The sequence below is a fragment of the Trichechus manatus genome, unplaced genomic scaffold, assembly GCF_000243295.1.
Source record: "Trichechus manatus latirostris isolate Lorelei unplaced genomic scaffold, TriManLat1.0 scaffold00098, whole genome shotgun sequence".
In the NCBI taxonomy this organism is placed as follows: Eukaryota; Metazoa; Chordata; class Mammalia; order Sirenia; family Trichechidae; genus Trichechus; species Trichechus manatus.
Window position 1 is genome coordinate 4344248 of NW_004444034.1, and position 20113 is coordinate 4364360.

The window sequence follows — 20113 nt, forward strand, 5'->3', positions numbered from 1 at the left end:
CAGTGAAGTTCAGATACCTCCCTTCCATCTGGAATAATTCTAGCAATGCATCCTTCTAGGCATTATCAAAATTATCAAATTCAATCAAAGAATTACCAAACATAATGCACTACTAGTTTTCTAGATGTAATTCTTACCACTGTTTTTTCAACAAAGCATTAAAAAAAAAAGTTGCCACTGGGTCAACTCTGACTCACGGAGACCCCATGTGTATCAGAGTAGGATGTATCGGATAAGAATGTATTAGATCCATAGGGTTTTCAGTGGTTGATTTTTTCAGCAGTAGATCACCAGGCCTTTTCTCCAAGATGCCTCTAGGTAGACTCAAACCTCCAACCTTTCAGTTAGAAGTTGAGTGTGTTAACAGTTTGCACCAGGCAGGGGGTGCGAACAGTGCATAATCATGTCAAAATCACATTACTCCATGTCACCCCTCTACTCAAAGCCCTTCAAGGACGTCCCTTCTAACTCTGACTGAAATCCCAGATCCTTGCAACAGTGTACAGGCCCTCTATGATCTAGCCCACTACAGCCCCTCCCCATCCTGTCCCCTATCACCTTTCCCCATAGCTCACCCTGCTGTAGCTACACTGGCTTCCTTGATGTTGGTCAAGTATACCAGGCGTGCCTCTACCCAAGGACCTCTGCCTTTGCTATTACTTCTGCCAGGAACTCCCTCATATATGCACATATCCAACTCTGCTATCTATTAGCTGTGATCCTGAGGAAATTACTTAACCTTCTGTGCCTCATTTTCCCATCTATAAAATGAGAAAGATAACAATTCCTACCCCAAAGCACTTTTGTAAGAATAAAACGAGTTAACATATGTAAAATGCTTAGCACAGCATGAATTCTAGAGTGAATACTACATAAGCACTTGCTAGTATAATTTGTACTAAAAGCCCCAGCAGGTGTTTTGGATCACCTGCTCACCCCTTCATAAAACAAACTTTGAAAGTGCTATTTGTGAGGCACTTCAATGCATTTTCTGAACTCTAAAATAGGAATTAATTTTATTCTCAGTGGTAGAAATAATTCCTAGTATAAATTGGTTATTTCCAGAATTCTTCCTTCTAAACTATTGGAATGTCCTCAACAAATTCATATACAATAAAATTTCTGTTCACTAATGTTTGATATGGACACATAATTAAAGTTACGCTTTCAAATCACAACGAAGCTTCTACAAACAAGGCTTCCACAACACTGAAATACCTGAAGTGTCCTCTCAGTCACCGAGAAACATGAGAAATTATCTTCCACATAGATTCAGAAGTAAGTATATTTTCCTGTGGAATTAATCATTTGTAAATTGGATGCAGCTTCACATTTAAAGCAACTCTGGAAGATCTGGGTTCATATATCAGCTCCACAACGGTACAGCTGTGTATATCAACAAGCAAGTTACATATCCATCCTGAAACTCACTTTCCTCAGCTCTGAAATAGGAGCTAACTCTTACTACGTTTTCTTGCCAGACCTGCATGTTAAAATCTGTATTATTAACAATAATGATAAAATGTGTTCAGTACTTACCATGTGCCATGCACTGTACTAAATGCTTGACATAAAATATTATCTAATTCTCAGGAAAATTATTTTTTATATTTTATGATTGTCATGGATTGAATTGAGTCCCCCAAAAATGTCTGTCGGCTTGACTGGGTCATGATTCCCAGTATTGTATGATTGTGTAATCTGACGTGATTTCCTTTTGTGTTGTAAACTCTATCACTATGATGAGGTTATATGTGATTTCCTTATGTGTTGAAACTCTATCACTATGATGAGGTTATACTGATGACGTCTACAAGATTGGATAGTGTCTTAATCTAATCTCCTCTGAGATATAAAAGAGATAAACGAGCAGAGACACAAGGAAACCTCATACCACCAAGAAAGCAGTGCCGGGAGTGGAGCACGTCCTTTGGACCTGGGGTTCCTGCGCGGAAAAGCTCCCAGACCAAGGGAAGATTGATGACACGGACCTTCCTCCAGAGCCAACAGAGAAAGTGTGTCCCTGGAGCTGATGCCCTGAATTTGCACTTGCAGCCTACTGAACTGTGGGAGAGTGACCTTCTCTTTGTTAAAGCTTGTGGTATTTCTGTTAGAGCAGCACTAGATGACTAAGACAATGATTATCTTCATTGTTAGATGAAACTGATCTAAAATGTTAAAATTTCTATACATTAACATTCTTTCCAAAAAGTGTGATTACTCATGATAGTAACTACAAAATTATATTAGATATCACAAAATCCACTATATTCAATGTAAGACATATTTCGAAATAACTACCACCCATTTCTCAACATACAAAAATTTTAAATTTTGTCTAGACCTTACTTCAAGTAAAGTGTACCAGTAACATTATAGTAATGTGGCATAAAGGATTTTTTTTTTTTTTTTGCCTTTAAACTGATGCTTTATATATAATAAACATGCTAAAGTGTTTTTCCTTTTGTAGGAAAGTAGAAGAGCTAGTTTGGAAATGTTTCACAGATACACTGTTCAGAATTAATCACAAGATTTGTAAGACTTTTAAAATGGCTTTTATGTTTAATATTTGTATACAGTATACTAGCACATTTCACTATTGCCAATATTGTACAGGCAGTATGCATCATGATTCATGGAATGGAGGAAGGGAAAGAATAGTAAAAAAAGAAAACAAATACCCTTTTCCGAGTCTTCTCCTTCAGGAAAGGCCGGATCACGGTGTATAGGGCATGGATATACCAGGGTTGATTGACAAAATGAATTCCTCCAAATCGTGCTGGGAAACTATCCTAAGGTAACATGGAGAAAGAAAAAATTGAGACATTCTTTAATACATTGAGAAGATTTAGGAAAGGCCATATGGTATACAAGTTCTTTATTCTACACACTTAAATGAGATTATCTGTATACTTATGGAAAAGAAAAAAGGAAAAACCTTATCATACCAAACACTAACTTTCATACAGTGACTGTATAATGTACGATAGCAAATTCTTCTCAAGAATAGGTTGCCTTATTTTAAGCCAGCGAACTGCTAACAGCCAGTCATTGTAGGCCAAGAAACAAAAATAAAAGTCATTAGATCTTTGCGAAATAATTAATCTTTGTTGGAAAAATATTTTATTTAAATTATTTATGTTGTTGTTGTTATGTGCCATTGAGTTGGTTCTGACTCATAGCAACCCTATGTACAACAGAACCAAACACTGCCCAGTCCCAAGCCATCCTCACAATCTTTGCTATGCTTGAGCCCATCGTTGCAGCCACTGTGTCAGTCCATCTCATTGAGGGTCTTCCTCATTTTCTCTGGCCCTCTACCTTACCAAGCATGATGTCCTTCTCCAGGGACTGGGCCCTCCTGATAACATGTCCAAAGTACATGAAACAAAATCTCGCCATCCTCACTTCTAAGGAGCATTCCGTCTGTACTTCTTCCAAGACAGATTTGTTCGTTCTTCTGGCAGTCCGTGGTATATTCACTATTGTTCGCCAACACCATAATTCAAAGGTGTCAATTACTCTTTGGTCTTCCTTATTCATTGTCCAGTTTTCACATGCATATGAGGTGATTTAAAATACCCTGGCTTGGGTCAGGTGAATCTTAGTCCTCAAGGTGACATCTTTGCTTTTTGACACTTTAAAGAATTCTTTTGCAGCAGATTTGCCCAATGTTGTTTGATTGCTTGACTGCTGCTTCCATGGGTGTTGATTGTGAATCCAAGTAAAATGAAATTGTTGACAACTTCAGTCTTCAAATATTTATATTAAATATATTTGAATTAAAATGTTTGATTAAATTTCAGTGTCGTCAACTGTAATGTGAGCACTGTCAGATATAAAAAGGACTTGATTGTCTTTCTTATCATTTCACTGATTTCATTACAAACATTCTCCTTTCCTTATTTCTACTACAAAAAAAAATGAAACATGCTTAACAAAATAAAAATTTAGAGTTGTACTGTAAAAAGTGTAGGGATGCATTTCTCTAGGTTAAATAAAAGTCAAAACCCTCAGAATTTACAGGAGAAAAATGGGACTGTAATAAAGCCAGGTTCCTCTTTAGGGAGGACTCAACCTCGTTTAAGGTTTGAACCTGAAGTAATGCAGAAAGGTGTTTTCTTCCTATCTGTGAATGAATAGGTACTTCTCTACTCCACTCCATAATATGAAGGGAATACTTAAGCCCAATGAATTGCAACATTTTACACTCCACTTGAGTATACAATGGATTCCACATAAATGAGCCTGAGTTTTTGCTACTAGTTCAAAATTCCACACTGAACTGACCACAAAGGTCTTCTTTAAAAAAACTAAACCAATAGATGACTCTCTCAAGTGGCATTACAAATAACTGACATTCTGCTGGATTCTACTTAGAACATGAAAAGAAACAAACAAAGGTGAGCTGAAAGAATTGTGTATGCATACTTTTTTTAATTTACATTTTCTCATGAATGTGTTTCTCTGGCCAAAAACATGTATGGCATAACCCCATTATAATATTTTTTGAGGGGATACTTTTATGAGCATTAGTGAATTAGTGGTTTTGCATACTGATTTTCAGGGCTGATCAATATCTTTTGCAAAGAAATTTTTATGTCTGAGAATAGCACACTATAAAAAGACAACAGCATTTCAAAAAATAAATGAATTAGCATAGCTAAAGGTAAAATGTGTCTCCTTTTAGTTCGGTACCTTATTTTATAAATACGTAGATTCTCATTCTTCAAGAGGTTGTTACAATCATAGAAATGAATCATATGGAAATGCAGACAGTATGCTTTTAAGTTATGAACTAATTGTTGTTGTTATCAGTTGCCACAGAGTTGATTCCAATTCATGAAATATTTACACAAAGTAAAAAAATAATATATATATATAAGCAATACAGACACTGATCAGACAAATACCCATGTACCCTCCACTCATCTTAAGAAATAGAACATGGTCAGCAACTTTGGGGTTCACTGTATTCATATTCTTTCCTCTTCCCCCACATTTTAAAATTTCATATTATCATTCTCTTTCCTGCTTTTATATTTTACTGCATATACACACATCCCTAAAATATACTGTTGTTTTTTAAGCATTTAAACTTCATAAAAATGTCATCATACTGTATGTATTCTTCTGTGGACACCAAACACTGTTTTTGAGGTTCATTGTTTTTGAGGTTTATACGTGTGCAGCTTTAATTCACTGCCACAGATATTATTATATAGCACACCACAATTAATTTCTATTTTCTCCAGTCAATGCACACTGTTTTCTAGGTTTTTTTGTTTGTTTTGCCATTACCAGCACTGATGCTTTGAACACTTGCCATTCTTAAACATGACTCTTGTGCATCGTTCAAGTGTATCTGTAGGGTATTTACCTAAAAATAGAAAAGCTGAGTCACAGAGTATATGTATCTTCAACTTAAAAACTTGGTTAGATACTGTGCTGGAAGTCCTAGCTAGAGCAATAAGGCAAAAAAAAAAAGAAATAAAGGGCATCCAAATTGGTAAGGAAGAAGTAAAACTGTCCCTATCTGTGGATGATATGATACTATATGTAGACAACCCAAAAGGCTCCACAAGATAACTACTGGAACTAATAAAAGATTCAGCAGAGCAGCAGTATACAAGATAAATATACAAAAATCAGTTGGACTCCTATTCATCAATAAAGAGAACGACAAAAAGGAAATCAGAAAAACAATACCATTTATAATAGCCCCTAAAAAGATAAAATACTTAGGAATAAATCTAACCTGGGATATAAAAGACCTATACAAAGAAAACTACAAAACACTACTGCAAGAAACTGGAAGAGATCTACATAAATGGAAAAATATACCATGCTCATTGATAGGTAGAATCAACATTGTGAAAACGTCAATTATACCCAAAGCAATCTACAAATACAATGCAATCCTGATCCAAATACCCAACAGCATTCTTTAAAGAGATGGAAAAACTAATCGTTTACTTTATATGGAAAAGGAAGAGGCCCCAGATAAAGCGCTATTGAAGAAGAAGAAGGATAAAGTAGGAGGACTCACACTACCTGACCTCAGAACCTACTATACAGCTACGGTAGTCAAACCAGCCTGGTACTGGTAACAACGACAGACACATTGACAAATGGAACAGACTTGAGAACCCAGATGTAAATCCATCCACCTATGGTCATCTGATCTTCAACAAAGGCCCGAAGTCCATCAAATAGGGAAAAGACTGTCTTTTTAACAAATGGTGCTGGTGAAACTGGATGTCCATCTGCAAAAAAATGAAATAGGACCCATACCTCACACCATAAACAAAAACTAGATTCAAAATGGATCAAAGACCTAAATATAAAACCAAAAACTATAAAGATCATAGAAGAAAAATTAGGGTCAATGCTAGAGGCCCTAATGGCATAAACAGGATACAAACCATAACTAACAATACATAAATACCAGAAGATAAGCTAGATAACTGAAATCTTCTAAAAATTAAACACTTAATGCTCATCAAAAGACTTCACCAAGAGAGTAAAAAGAGAACCTACAGACAGGGAAAAGAATTTTGGCTATGACAAATCCAACAGAGGTCTAATCTCTAAAATCTACAGGAAAATCCAACACCTCTACAACAAAAAAGACCAATTATCCAATTAAAAAACTGGGCAAAGGATATGAACAGACATTTCACCAAAGAAGACATTTAGGCAGCTAACAGACACATGAGGAAATGCTCATGATCACCAGCCATTAGAGAAATGCAGATTAAAACCACAATGAGATACCATCTCACTCCGGCATTACTGGCACGAATCAAAAACACTGGAAATAACAAATGTTGGAGAGGCTGCAGGGAGACTGGAATGCATATGCACTGCTGGTGGGAATGCAAAACAGTACAACCATTTTGGAAATGGCGCTTCCTTAAAAGCTAGAAATAGAAGTACCATATGATCCAGCAATCCTATTCCTAGGAATATACCCTAGAAAAATAAGAGCCATCACACCAATAAACATATGCACAACAATGTTCATTGCAGTACTATTCATAATAGTAAAAAGATGGAAACAACTTAAGTGCCCATCAACAGAAGAACAGATAAACTATGGTACAAACACACAATGGAATACTACACAATGATGAAGAACAGTGATGAATCTGCAAAGCGTCTCACAACATGGATGAATCTGGAGGGCATTATGCTGAGTGAAATAAGTTAATCACAAAAGGATAAATATTGCATAAGAGCACGACTATAAAAACTCATAAAAAGGTTTACACACAAAAATAATCAACCTTTGATGGTTACGAGGGAGGGGAGGGGTGGGAAGGGAAAAACACTAAATAAACAATAGGTGAGTGGTAACTTTGGTGAAGGGTAAGACAGTACACAATACTGGGGAAGCCAGCACAGCTTGACCAAGGCAAGGTCATGGAAGCTCCATAAACATATCCAAACTCTTTGAGGGACCGAACTACTGGGCTGAGGGCTGGGGACCATGGTCTCGGGGGACATCTAGCTTAAATGGCATAACATAGTTTATAAAGAAAATGTTCTACATCATACTTTGGTGAGTAGCGTCTACAGTCTTAAAATCTTGCGAGCAACCATCTATGATACTCCATGGTCTCACCCCATCTGGAGCAAGGGAGAATGAAGAAAACCAAAGACACATGGGAAAGGTTAGTCAAAAGGACCAATGCACCACAACTACCACAGCCTCCACTAGGCTGAGTCCAGTACAGCTAGATGGTGTGCAGCTACCACTACCGATTGCTCTGACAGGGACCACAATAGAGGGTCCTGGACAGAGCTGGAGAAACATGTAGAACAAAACTCTAACTTAAAAAAAAAAAAAAGACCAGACTTACTGGTTTGTCAGAGACTGAAGAAACCCCAAGGGTATGGCCCACGGGCTCCATTTTAACTCAGTACTGAAGTCACTCCTCAGAATCATCCTTCAGCCAAAGATTAGACAGGCCCACAAAACAAAAGGAGGCTAAATGGGCACACTAGCCCAGGGGCAAGGGCAAGAAGGCAGGCGGGGACAGGAAAGCTGGTAACAGGGAACCCAAGGTAAAGAAGGGAAGAGTGTTGACATGTCATGGGGTTGGTAAGCAATGTCACAAAACAATATGTGTATTAATTGTTTAATGTGAAACTAATTTGCTCTGTAAACCTTCATCTAAAATATAATAAAAAAAGGAAAACAAAATTGGTTAGCGCAATTACACCAATTTATACCTCCCTACCCCCCACCTCCAGTAATGCATGAATGTTCCAGTTGTTCCACATTGGTCTAATTTTTGCCAATCTAGTAGGTAGAAAATAGATTCTTGTGCGGCTTTAATTTGCTAGTTTCTTGGTCTTTGCTCATTTTGTCTAGTTCCATCATTAATAAACTTTCTAATAACATAAATATTGCATACATAGTATTTTATGTCTGAGTCCTTGAGTGTTTCAACTTAGACTGTTTCTGTCTCTGTTGACTTCGGCTCATGTCCTCTTGTTTATAGTGAACTCATATTTGGAAATTCTGAGAGCCGGCTTAAGGATGCCTTTCTCTAGGGAATATCTGTACTACTTCCTAGTAGATGCTACCAACCTGGGACAGCTATAATTTAATTTCTCATCTTGGGGCTTCTCTCTGCACTGTATATTCAAATCTCAGACCCATATGAGATAATTATGACCTCAGATTACCAAAAACTATTATCATCATCATTGATACTGTGGTTATTTCTATTATTATATTTTCCACCTGGATCTGGGAGTAGCAGAGAGATTTCCTTGAAGGATTCCTGGCCATCAGAATGCAGGATCTCTGATCCAGAACCCCACTTTTCTTCAATTTGTACAAGCTTAGTCTCCACACCTTCCCATTCCAAATCCCTGGCAACCATTAGTCTCTAAAGCTCTAGGTTCCTGTGGTTAATAGATCCACCCAGACTTCACTTACTATCCTGGTTTCCAGGGGACTGCTGTGTGTGTTTGGCTGGGGGAGTCGGGGATGGAGAGCTTTTCCCATGTTCTTGAGAGTTCAGTAACGCATCCAAAAGTACTTTTATTGTAAGTTATCCATCCTCCTGATGTTTCATGGCAGGAAGATCTTTAAGAATTTTTAACCTGCTGCACTGCCTGAAGCAGAATCACCTAGTATGCTTTTAAAATCTACTTCTGAATGAGAATTTGATCTCTATAACAAAAATCAATGAACACCAGCTATCAAAGCTGTTAAGCCAAAAGTCTAAGCTCAGTGATTCAAAGTCTGATAATCATAGGGAGACCCTGCATCTTGTTACCTGAAAAATGACTATGTGTGTGTGTGTGTATATATATATATATATAACTTGCACATGATGTTGTAGACTTTATTGAACACATCTTTAGATATACATTGACTTTATCAGTACTAAATTACAGTCGAAACAGGGTGAAAGAACAGGGAAATCATTAACTTTGCAATCAACTGGATCTAGATTCAAATCCTGATTTAATGCCATCTCTATCCTCTCAGCACTGAAAATCTAAAACGTGGTAATAATCTCTGATTTCTTCCCTTTCATCACTGTGATCCCCTTGATTTTCAATAACTCCCCAAGTCTCGCCGTATTTAACCCTCGCCTCTGTGGTGTTTCATCTCCTGTCTCCACATGGTGACAATTAGGTCACAATCCCACAACCTCCACTCCCAACCCCACAGCCACTGAATTCCCTCCATTCTTGTAATCACCATGCTGTTTTATAGCTGGCTGCTTTTGTTCTCTCCCATATGCCTGATATGGCCTTTCCTCGCTCTTTGTATGACGTGTTCTTACTAATCAATTAAGACTTAGTTCAGGCAACATCATCTCCAGAAAGATTTTTTGGATCCTTCTCTCACTTCTCATTCCACCGTTCTCCCATAAGAGTCCATCTTTGCCTCCCCTTGCCCAGCACCTAAGTTCATCACCGCACTTGTCACATCACCCTGATATTATTATCTCTTTATTTGTCTGCCTCCACAACTAGACCTTGAGCTGTTGGTGTGCAGAGATAGGGTGCTCTACATGGTCTACTGGTCCTTAGAACGGTATCCATTTCCATCCATGAAATGTCCCCACTCTATAGAACAGGGTTTGGAAGAAAATGAAATATATAGCTTGTAGCTGGGATTCTGAATAGGAGAGCTTTGCAGAGATGCACATGGGCAAGATTTGAAGGTCAGAAGGAGGCAGCAGTCACTTTCCTGTAGCAGTGGCAGCTAATAAGCGAGAGTGTTTGCAGCAGTGATCAGACCCCACCTTCCACTTCCTAGTCGCTGCTATAGAGGATGAGAGGACAGCAGCAGGGTGGAGACAGTAGTTTCTTGACCTCAGGATCACAGCGGCAGGTGTATGACCTTGAAACCAAGAGTTCAGTAGCAGTCCTCCCCTTATATCCACTCCTCCAGCTCTTCTAATAAGGCATTAAGCACCTAACTCCCTATATTAAATCTTTTTCCTTGAACTATCTAGAGAGATTTCTGTTTTATGCACTGAACACTGAGCCAGATTGTACCTGATTCATCCTTAAATTTCCAGAATTCTGAAAATGTGTGTGTGTGCCAGAGCGTAGCTCAATAAATGTTTATTGAACAGAATAGACTCTGTCTATTTACCCCATAGATAGTGCCTTTAGTAACAGTAAGGCGAAGACAGAGGCTTTGCTTAAATTAGACTGTTTAAGTAAATGATTTGTCTTCTCTGAGCCACAATTTCCTTATCTGCAAAATGAGAACAATATTTAATAGGACTGCTAATTGCTAACAATAGCTGTTACTTACCAAGCACACCTCCTAGGTACTGGGCTATCATACTAACTATTACTCCCCACTTTATAAATCTGGAAATAATGATTGGAATAATTTTATAATGTAGTTTAATTGGCAGTTCTTTGGCCATACATAACACTACATAATACATAATAATTATCAAAATAACAATATACAATGTGCTGGTCATTGATTCTGCTAGCCACATTCCTTTTCATTGGAAAGAATAAAGTGAAAAGTGTCCTGAAATTAGCGAGAGTGCAGCCAACATGGACTGAAAAAACTTAAACAGAATTTCTACCTTCTGAAAGCTTTTGCCAATTCACCCACCTCCCATTCAGTTTTTCCCTGTGCTTGACGCACAGATTGTTTGGCCTGACTACTTCAGTTAGTGGAAACTTGGCCTGCCAAGGCTCCAGTGGAACTCAACATTTCTCCAAGCCTCTGTTGACTGTACACTCAAATAGATATCTGTTTTTGGAAGAAGATGAACTTGGAAGTACTTTTGGCATTCAGTACATGAGTTGCCTTAAGAGTTGATGCTACTGCAAATAATTGCAAAATGAAGGTCCATCAAAGTACAGCCTTTACCTTCTCATTGCCTCATTGCTACTATAGGCACTACATATGGGGTAAATATATATACGAATTACGCACTTATTTCTAGCAAAAAATGTTTGCCTCAAATGTGTAACTAATCAGGAAGAAAAATTGGAGGAATCTGAACTATTAGCATAATTATTCAAATTCTCTAATTTTGATGAAAATATAAAAATTTTGTGTTAAGATAATATTTTTACAAGTAACACTGTCATATTTGGAAGTAAAACAAATTGAAATAATTTATGGAGAGATCAGGGTAGAATTTACAGCCACAGATCAGAACAAAACAAACATGTCTACGGAAATAATCCAAAACTCTGACGTTGTTTCACAAGTAAGACTCATTTCCTCCTCAGTTTCTAGGGTTCCTAGACCAATCAAGTGTGTTAAGAAGTGTTCTCAGTGTGAACACAGGCAGAAATTGTATGTGTAATCCACTCACTCATTTATTATACTTTTATTAAAAGTTTTTTTTTTTGGTGGTTTTGTTTTTCATTTCTCCTTTTCTTGTACATTTTAAAAAATAATTCCAACTACTGTGTGCACTTTGGCAAAGTACATAAAGTGATAAAGTATCATTGCTAGCACTTAGAAATTATACTTTTAATTGCATAATTTGAGCCTAAAATTTCACATGGGATCCAAAATATTATACTATTCTTTTGTGACCTTTTTGTATAAATATAAAACGTGTATTGAAGAAATTTTGAATAAAAAAGAGTATAATTTAAAAAAAAAAACCCTCATAACAGAGACAAAGGCAACACTCGAAGCATGTTGGTGTATCCTACCTTTTCTTTTTTCCAGTTAAGACCAGTTAAGTTTTATATTGCTCAGATAAAACTATAGGTTAGCAGTCTAGAACTGCGATAACAGTTATTTAAAGTGACTCATAGGCATGCACTACATTTAATGTCACTCTCTCTAAAACTGTGCCATGGTACATCAAATAAAACGTGATTATTGTAGCAGCTGGGATTGCTGGTTTGCTCAGTGGAATCACTATTAGTTAGCTTCCTTCAGATGTGCTTAAACTTATTACACTTGATCTGCTTTGACATGCTAACCACACCGTGTTTTCCTATGCATATCTTTTAGGGGCATCCTCTATAGATGGTAAAACAGTGTTTAGATATATCATATGCATCTTTTAGAATGTTGTATTAACTATTTGTATACATGTCTTATCTATCTTCTGAAGCATAAAATTTCTAAGGGAAGTCATGCTCCTCCCAGTTCTAAAGCCCTGCCTCCATCCCTCACATCTAGCATCATGTAGAGAGTCTGGAACCAAAAAGAATGAAACTATAGTTGTGATCCCATATGTTAAGTCTCACATGTAAGTAGACAGACAAATCTAGGCAAGTCATTCAATTGCTTTCATGAGTGAAACAAAGATTTTTAACAAGACATTCCAACCAGTGCCTCCTGCCAAACTGAGAAGAGACAGCCAGGAAACTATTTAATTATCAACTAACTGGAATGTTTCTTTCTACTTGCTCTCATAACTAGTAATCAATCATACGTAAATGGATGCAAATAGTAGACAAAGGACCTTGACCCTCTTACAGAGAAAAGAGTTTAAATTGGGATTGTATACATACATGCGGCACCCTAGTGGCACAGTGGTTAAGAGCTACGGCTGTTAACCAACAGGTCAGCTGTTTGAATCCACCAGCCGCTCTTTGGAAAACCTATGGGGCAGCTCTACCCTGTCCTATAGAGTCACTGTGAGTCAGAATCTACTTGATGGCAACAGGTATACATACACGCAAGAGGATCCTTCACCTCCACCCTCTTAACTACCCGTTAAAATGTCATACTATCTAGATAGACACACAATAAAGAACTTGGTTAGATACAAAGAATTGTGTAGAAGCGAAATTTCACACACAAAAAAACTAATTGTTCTGATAGATAGAAAACAATAATGAATAACATTTTCTACAAACAGTTTATTTAATACTTAGTTTGTCATCAGAGAAAAGAGAAAAGGAGTTAATTGAATGGCTAAAAAAAAAAAAAGGACAGTCAATTCCTGCTACAGAAACAAGTCAGCCATTAAAGACATATAACATTGTATTTCAAAGTAAACACTCTGCAAAACTTTCTATTTGTTCAGCAATCTCTGAAAACAAAATGGGAGCAAATTACAGAGTCAAATGTTCATGATTCCTCAGAAACAGATGTTTTAATTTTAATGTGTTATTAGGAAGTGGCATGGACTCAGAATGATGGGTTATTTAAAAGGGTTATGGAAGGATACATTAATTTCCCATTAATATGTGCCATTATTGGTAAAATTAGTTTTAGAATTTCCAATTTTTGACATACGAATATATTTTGAAATGATTTTGCCCTCTCAACTGTTAAAACTCTAAATCCAAATATGCACCAAAACGTAAATAACTTTTTTAGCTTAAATGTTTAAATTTGAAAACTGATGTTCTAGGCTTGCACTTGCATACTTACAGTGTCTGTTGGTTTAAAGACCTTTGGCAAAATGTCAGCTACTGTTTAAATTGTCTGTCATGAATATAAGTGTGTCAACATGTATTTCTCTTAACGGTGGTCAACAGAATGTGCTCTACCCAAAGGCAAATACGTATCATTTCTGACATTTTTATTTAAAAAAGTCATTTTTGCCATCCTCGATGCATCAATAGTTGGCTGAAGAAGACTGTATGACACTGTGACACTTAGTGAATCTTTCTTTTGCCCCATCACTATCCTTCTCTGGAGTTCAGTTCCCATTATGGAGATGTGCTAGCTTTGCTGTTTTTCAGTTCTGTCTGAGAGTGTTCTCTGTTTTGTTTTTTTGTTTTTGTTTTTTTTTTTAGTTAATTAGAAATGATGTCCAAATGCAGGGATGTTGCTTGATATTCTTTTTTACAGACTGCATAAAAGAAAGTTTCAAGAGACTTAATGTAGGAACAAATCTTCTCAATGCAAATTACAAGGAAACCTGCCCAGGGATTCCAAGGTATAAAAGAATTATGTCCTTTAAATTGTGATGGGCATGTGCTTTACAGGAGCATATCTCATGCCAACATTATGAAGGCAGAGGGACTTGATTTCAATGCTTTGGTGATTCTACAATCAGCACATATTGTTTGGTTTGGGAGAGTTTTTGAGCTTTACTCAAGAGGACTAGGAGGAATCTTCTCGGGCCACTGAAAACAGTGGTGGTCAGAGGTGCTCCAGTTTCTGTAGCTACAGGTGGAGAAAGGAGAGAAATTGCCCTTTCCTCATCTAAGATGGCACATAATTATCACCTGCCCACGTGAAAATGAGAGTTTTATGATCTTCTTATTGTTGTCATCTTAATGTAGATGATCATTTCCAAATTTTTAATTTTACTTTTTAAAATCTTAAAATCACAGTTAATATAGTTGCCTCATTAAAGTCTATAAAGAATAACCTCATTTTCTTCCTCAACATTAAATCAGCACTTGTAAATAACAGTCATAAAGTTATTTCACAGGGAAAACATAATGTTACTCTATTTTTTTTTCTTTCCCTAATATACTTTGAACACATGTACTAAAGTAATCTACAACATTCTTGGCTTCTAGTCTCTAGTGATAAGTTCACTTACCTAATAGATAAATGTGTCTCTGTCAGCAAAAATATTCCTGCCTGTCCTCCCAGCCACGTATATGGAATTACCAGTTAGACCAGAGGGATTATCTGGAGAGAAAGTTTACTAGAGAGTACACCATCACTATAAAATCAAGGTCTCTGAAATCTGTGGTCTAGAACTGAGTAGGTTATACCAAAAATCTCAAGTCTACTCCAATTCCAGACAAATCATATTGCTCCTGTTTTCCTGTGCCCACAGTTGAGAATTTGGCACTGAGAGTCCGAATTGACTCGACGGCAACAGGTTTTTTTTTTTTTTGTCAATCACAAGCCTCCCTGCTGAAGGGACCCTGGTTACAATGTTGGTGGATTAGTATAGATACATACCTAAAAAAACAAACAAACAAACCCTTTGCCATCTAGTTGATTCTGACTATAGGACAGAGAAGAACTTCCCCATAGGGTTTCCAAGGAGCGACTGGTGGATTCAAACTGTTGAACTTTTGGTTAGCAGCCATAGCTCTTAACCACTGTGCCACCAGAGCTCCAGATACATCCCTATACCTGCATAAAACACCAAAATTATAACGGTGACTTGGTGGCATCAACTTTGCATGTGGATGGTAATGTCTGACTCTTGAGTACAGTATAACATAGACAACTTAAAGTGGAATATTATATAAAATATTCTTTCTTGAAAGAGCTTTGCCTAGCTAAAAAATGCTTCCCCACAGTAAAATCAACATCGAAAACTAATCTGAAACATGTTTAGTCATCATATAACCGAATGGGCAAGTAGATCTCTCTTCTGTCAGAGAAGCCTGGTAACAGACTGAAGCAAATCAGTCACACAGCCTCAACATGAAGACACAAAGTTTATTTAAATCAGTTGCTGCTGATATGTGGCTGATATAGATGGGGGGCAAGAAGGCCTGGAGAAGATGAAACAAAGCCATCCTCACGCCTCCACAAACCTATGAAGTACCAATTTAAACAAGCATAGCGGCAAGAGAGATCCCAGAGTAAAAATTACCACCTCATAAGAATTTCCTATCATCAAGGTCCTAAGTTAAGCACTTTTATTACAACTGAATACATAGCAAGGGTGACAAATAATTGTTCCAAACAGAATATGTAGTAATTTTCTGTGACCTATACCTTGAGGCGTGTAGCTCCAATCTATATGTTAGCTGCAGCAGGAAAGCCTTTCTATTCCTCCAGCCAGTGTATCAATAATGGATTAGGTCTCCCACTTGACTTTTAAACTGCTTTAGATAATACACATTCAGAAGTGCTGATGTTCTCATAGTCCAAATTGCCAAGGGGTAGTTAAGCAGAACTTCTGCTAGAGGAATTGAAAAGAGCAAATTATAGTTAAGAATCAGACAAAAGGCCTTAAATGGGTATTTCGGCACACTCCTGCATATAGTTAAGAGTGTGAAACTAGCCAAGACTGTTTCAAATGATGAAACTCAATGTTGCAGGGTTTGGCCATACAGGCACTATTATACACTACTGAAGAAATCTAAATTGGGAAGACATTCCTGAAGGAAACTTCAAAACACACTCATGTCCCCTAATACTACTTTTAGAAGTGAATTATAAGAAAATTAGCATTAATTGGGGCAAAGTTTTATGTATAAAAATGTTTGCTTCGTTGTTAAATTTTTTAATCAGATAAACATTGGAACCAATTTAAATTGACTTCAACAAAAGAATGAATAAATGAATAATGGATTTAGAATATACAGTAATAAAGGATCATTAAAATGGCATTTTCAAAGAATTCTTAATGACAAAATAATTACGATATAATATTAAATTAATAAATCAGGAAGAAAAATTCTAATTTATTTTAAAGAGGAATATAAAAGAAAAGACTCGGAAATTAAAAAAAAAAAAAAGATACGAGTAAAATGAGGGTTGTGGATGCCTCTGGTGAACATTTCTTGCAATCACAAACAGTGACTTTATTTTGACCTGTCCAGTTGGTTTGATGAAGCCTTGCAAAACGTCCTGCTTTGCTTGATTTCAAGTAGTAAGACAGAGAAGATGCAGAGATGCAGTCAAAGCTATTAGCACTAGGCAGTAACTACAGCCTGGATCTGAGTTCTATCAAGATTTTAACTATAAGAACAAAACAAGGTACACACTGTAGAAATATGAGAAAGATAAAAGCTATACAGGAGCCCTGGGTGGCACAAACGGTTAAGTGCTCCACTACTAACCAAAAGGTTGGTGGTTCGAACACACCCAGAAGCGTCTTGGAATAAAGTCCTGGTGATCTGCCTCCAAAAGGTCACAGCCTTGAAAACTCTATGGAGCACAGTTCTACTCTGCAATACTTGGGGTCACCATGAGTCAGAACCAACTCAATGGTTTGGTTTTTGGTAGAGGCTATATAATTTGGAATGTCCCTGGGTGGCACAAATGGTTTGTGCTTAATTACTAAACTAAAGATTGGCTGTTCCAATCCACTTGGTGGTACCTTGAAAAAGTCCTGACCATCTGCTTCCATAAAGATTACAGGCAAGAAAACCCTATGAAGCAATTCTACTCTGTAACATATGGGGTCTTCATGAGTCGCAATTGACTAGACGGCAACTGGTTTAGTTTTTTGTTTATACAACTTGGCAAATAACTGGTTGCAGAGGGGGCGTAGTAGAGAACAGCTTAAGGCTGGTTGCTAGGTTTTAGTCATAGTTGGTTGGGAGACCCTTAGAAACTGAAATGATGACAAGGGCCTTATTGGAGGGGAAGTGTGATGTGTTGATTTTCAAGTATCTAGAAAAGCAGAACAGTGCAAAAAATTAAAAGATTCATGAATACATTTAAAGGCATTTTAAAATAATAATAATTTATGTTTTTCTCTTTAACTTTTTGACCAATATCACGAAGCTGTCAAAAGTAAGAAATTGGAGAGAAGAGGACACTGAAGCCAGAGTGATGTTTTCCAGTCATTTGCTAAGACATTTTTAGCTCTACCATCTCCTTCCAGGACATGTGGTGTCCATATGGATTGTGACGAGTGTATTATAAAGAGATACGGAGAGAGTCTGAAGATGTTTCAGGCACGTGTCCTTCAAAGAAGCACACAGGGACAACAGCAGGACTGAGGCTCAGGGTGGTAGACAGTCCCCTCCACCTGATACTGCTAATGAGGAACTCCCACTCAGTCTCTATAGGGATGGGGTAAGGGAGATGATGCCTCAGTTTAGCTAATCTGGAAACATTTACTTCCTCTTATCACTTATTTTTGTAACAAGAAGGGACATAAGGTACAACTTGGGATCATCACTCCCCTCCTCCAAAATCCAGAAACAGTTAATGAATATACCTCTAAATATAAAAAAGAACTTCTAATCCAATACTTCAGAGGTTTCACTGTGCTTTTCCTGTGTTTATTACAAAATATTACAGATATTAATTTTGGTGAATTTGAGAAGATCCTAATTAAAACACCAGGAAATTCATGTGGACTGGGTAGGATTGTTCTTCTTTTTCCCTTACCCCCTGTAACTTTACTGGCAACTATCAAGTAAACTATTCAAAGCTATTCCCTATAAGTTTTCTTTCACAATGCTGCAAAGACCTCCTACAAATAAAGCTCCTTAGAAAGTAGTATTTAATAAGCTGTTGAATCATGGAGCACTTCACTGGAGGGGAGATGTCAACGATTACTTATTAAGCACTACTGTCTACTCATAACATTACTGTGCACTCAGAGTTTCCATTCACTCTTGAGTATTAATTACATCGGGTTGGTGAGTTCATACTAGTCTTTGATCTGCCAATTTACATGAAGAAGATATGCAAGCATCCCTGTTTTCCCAGACATTCACATCAAGGCAACCACACAATCTGCAGTTTTCCCTTCCATAATCTCAGTTATGTCATATAAAGAAAAATATAATATTTCCAGTTCAGTTACATCAATAGTTGTATAAAATCTTTAAGAAAGCACACATTTTTTAAAGAAATGCTGTTTCCAATGGTTTGTGTGTGTTTGTGATCTCTTTAGCTTCCTCCTTGCAAATCATGAGCAGAAGTACAGGCAGTTGCCGAATTACAAATGGGTTCCGTTCCTAAATCTGTCTTTAAGTCGAATTTGTACGTAAATTGAAACAGTTCATATCTAATGTGAGTTAGTCAAATGTTTGTCTTAATATATAGTATACAGTGTACCTTTCTATGCATAAAAAACATTAATAAAAACCCTTCCAGATACACTAAAACATCTTTAACATAATAATATAGTTATGTTTTGATGCACGTTGCAGAGTAGTGCCCATTTATTATTATGAACCTTTGTATGTACTTTGAATTTTTAATATAATAAGCTTTACTGGGTTGTATTACGGGTTGTACATAAGTCAGACATTCATAACCCGGGGACTACTTGTAAAAGGAGATTACATTCTCCATCCCTCCACCCACTCTTGCTACCTAAGTGCACACAACAATTGTGAAACTAGTGGCAAAGCTGGTTCAATGTGTTTTACATAACGTGAATGTGACTGACACTGGGGAAATGCATGCCATTTTAAACACTGAAGTATGTGACATATTTAGGTTGTTATTTTGATCTGCATCATTTCTAAAAACCCACTCTCCACACATTAGAACTGACAGTCTGGCTCACCCATAAATTGCAATTTAGGTAGATTCTAGAGATTTTAAAGACAAAATACAGAGACCTATTCCTTTTCTCCAGCATTTTCATTTTCAGCACCACACCACCCTCCCGCAACCATACAGTTTGCCGCTGTATCATATCTTGATGGGAATTCCTTTCTCCCGACGTTCCATTTTCCATTCCTCCAACACTGGTTCTGTGTGTGTTCATGTCTGGGTATATGCATATGTGTATCTCATGATAAGTTTCATTCCAAAGTTTATGTATTAATTTTGGAAAAAAATCCCTACATTTAGGTTAAAAAAAAAAAAGCCATTGTCATCGAGCCCAATCCGACTTATAGTGATGCTATACATTTAGATAAACCAAAAAAACAAAAAACCCACCGCCATCCAGTCAATTCCGACTCATAGAAACCCTATAGGACAGAGTAGAACTGCCCCATAGGGTTTCCAAGGAGCAGCTGGTGGATTCGAACTGCTGACCTTTTGGTTAGCAGCCAAGAT

General features: G+C 37.1%; 1 protein-coding gene across 1 annotated transcript in view; it reads right to left on the reverse strand.

Moving 5' to 3' along the window:
• The window catches only part of CLVS2 (clavesin 2), a 77113-nt gene that overhangs the window by 13438 nt on the left and 43562 nt on the right, over positions 1–20113 (reverse strand). The window contains exon 3 of the mRNA XM_023737168.1: positions 2682–2792. Coding sequence (XP_023592936.1) covers positions 2682–2792 — 111 coding nt within the window. The remainder of the gene's footprint in view (positions 1–2681; positions 2793–20113) is intronic.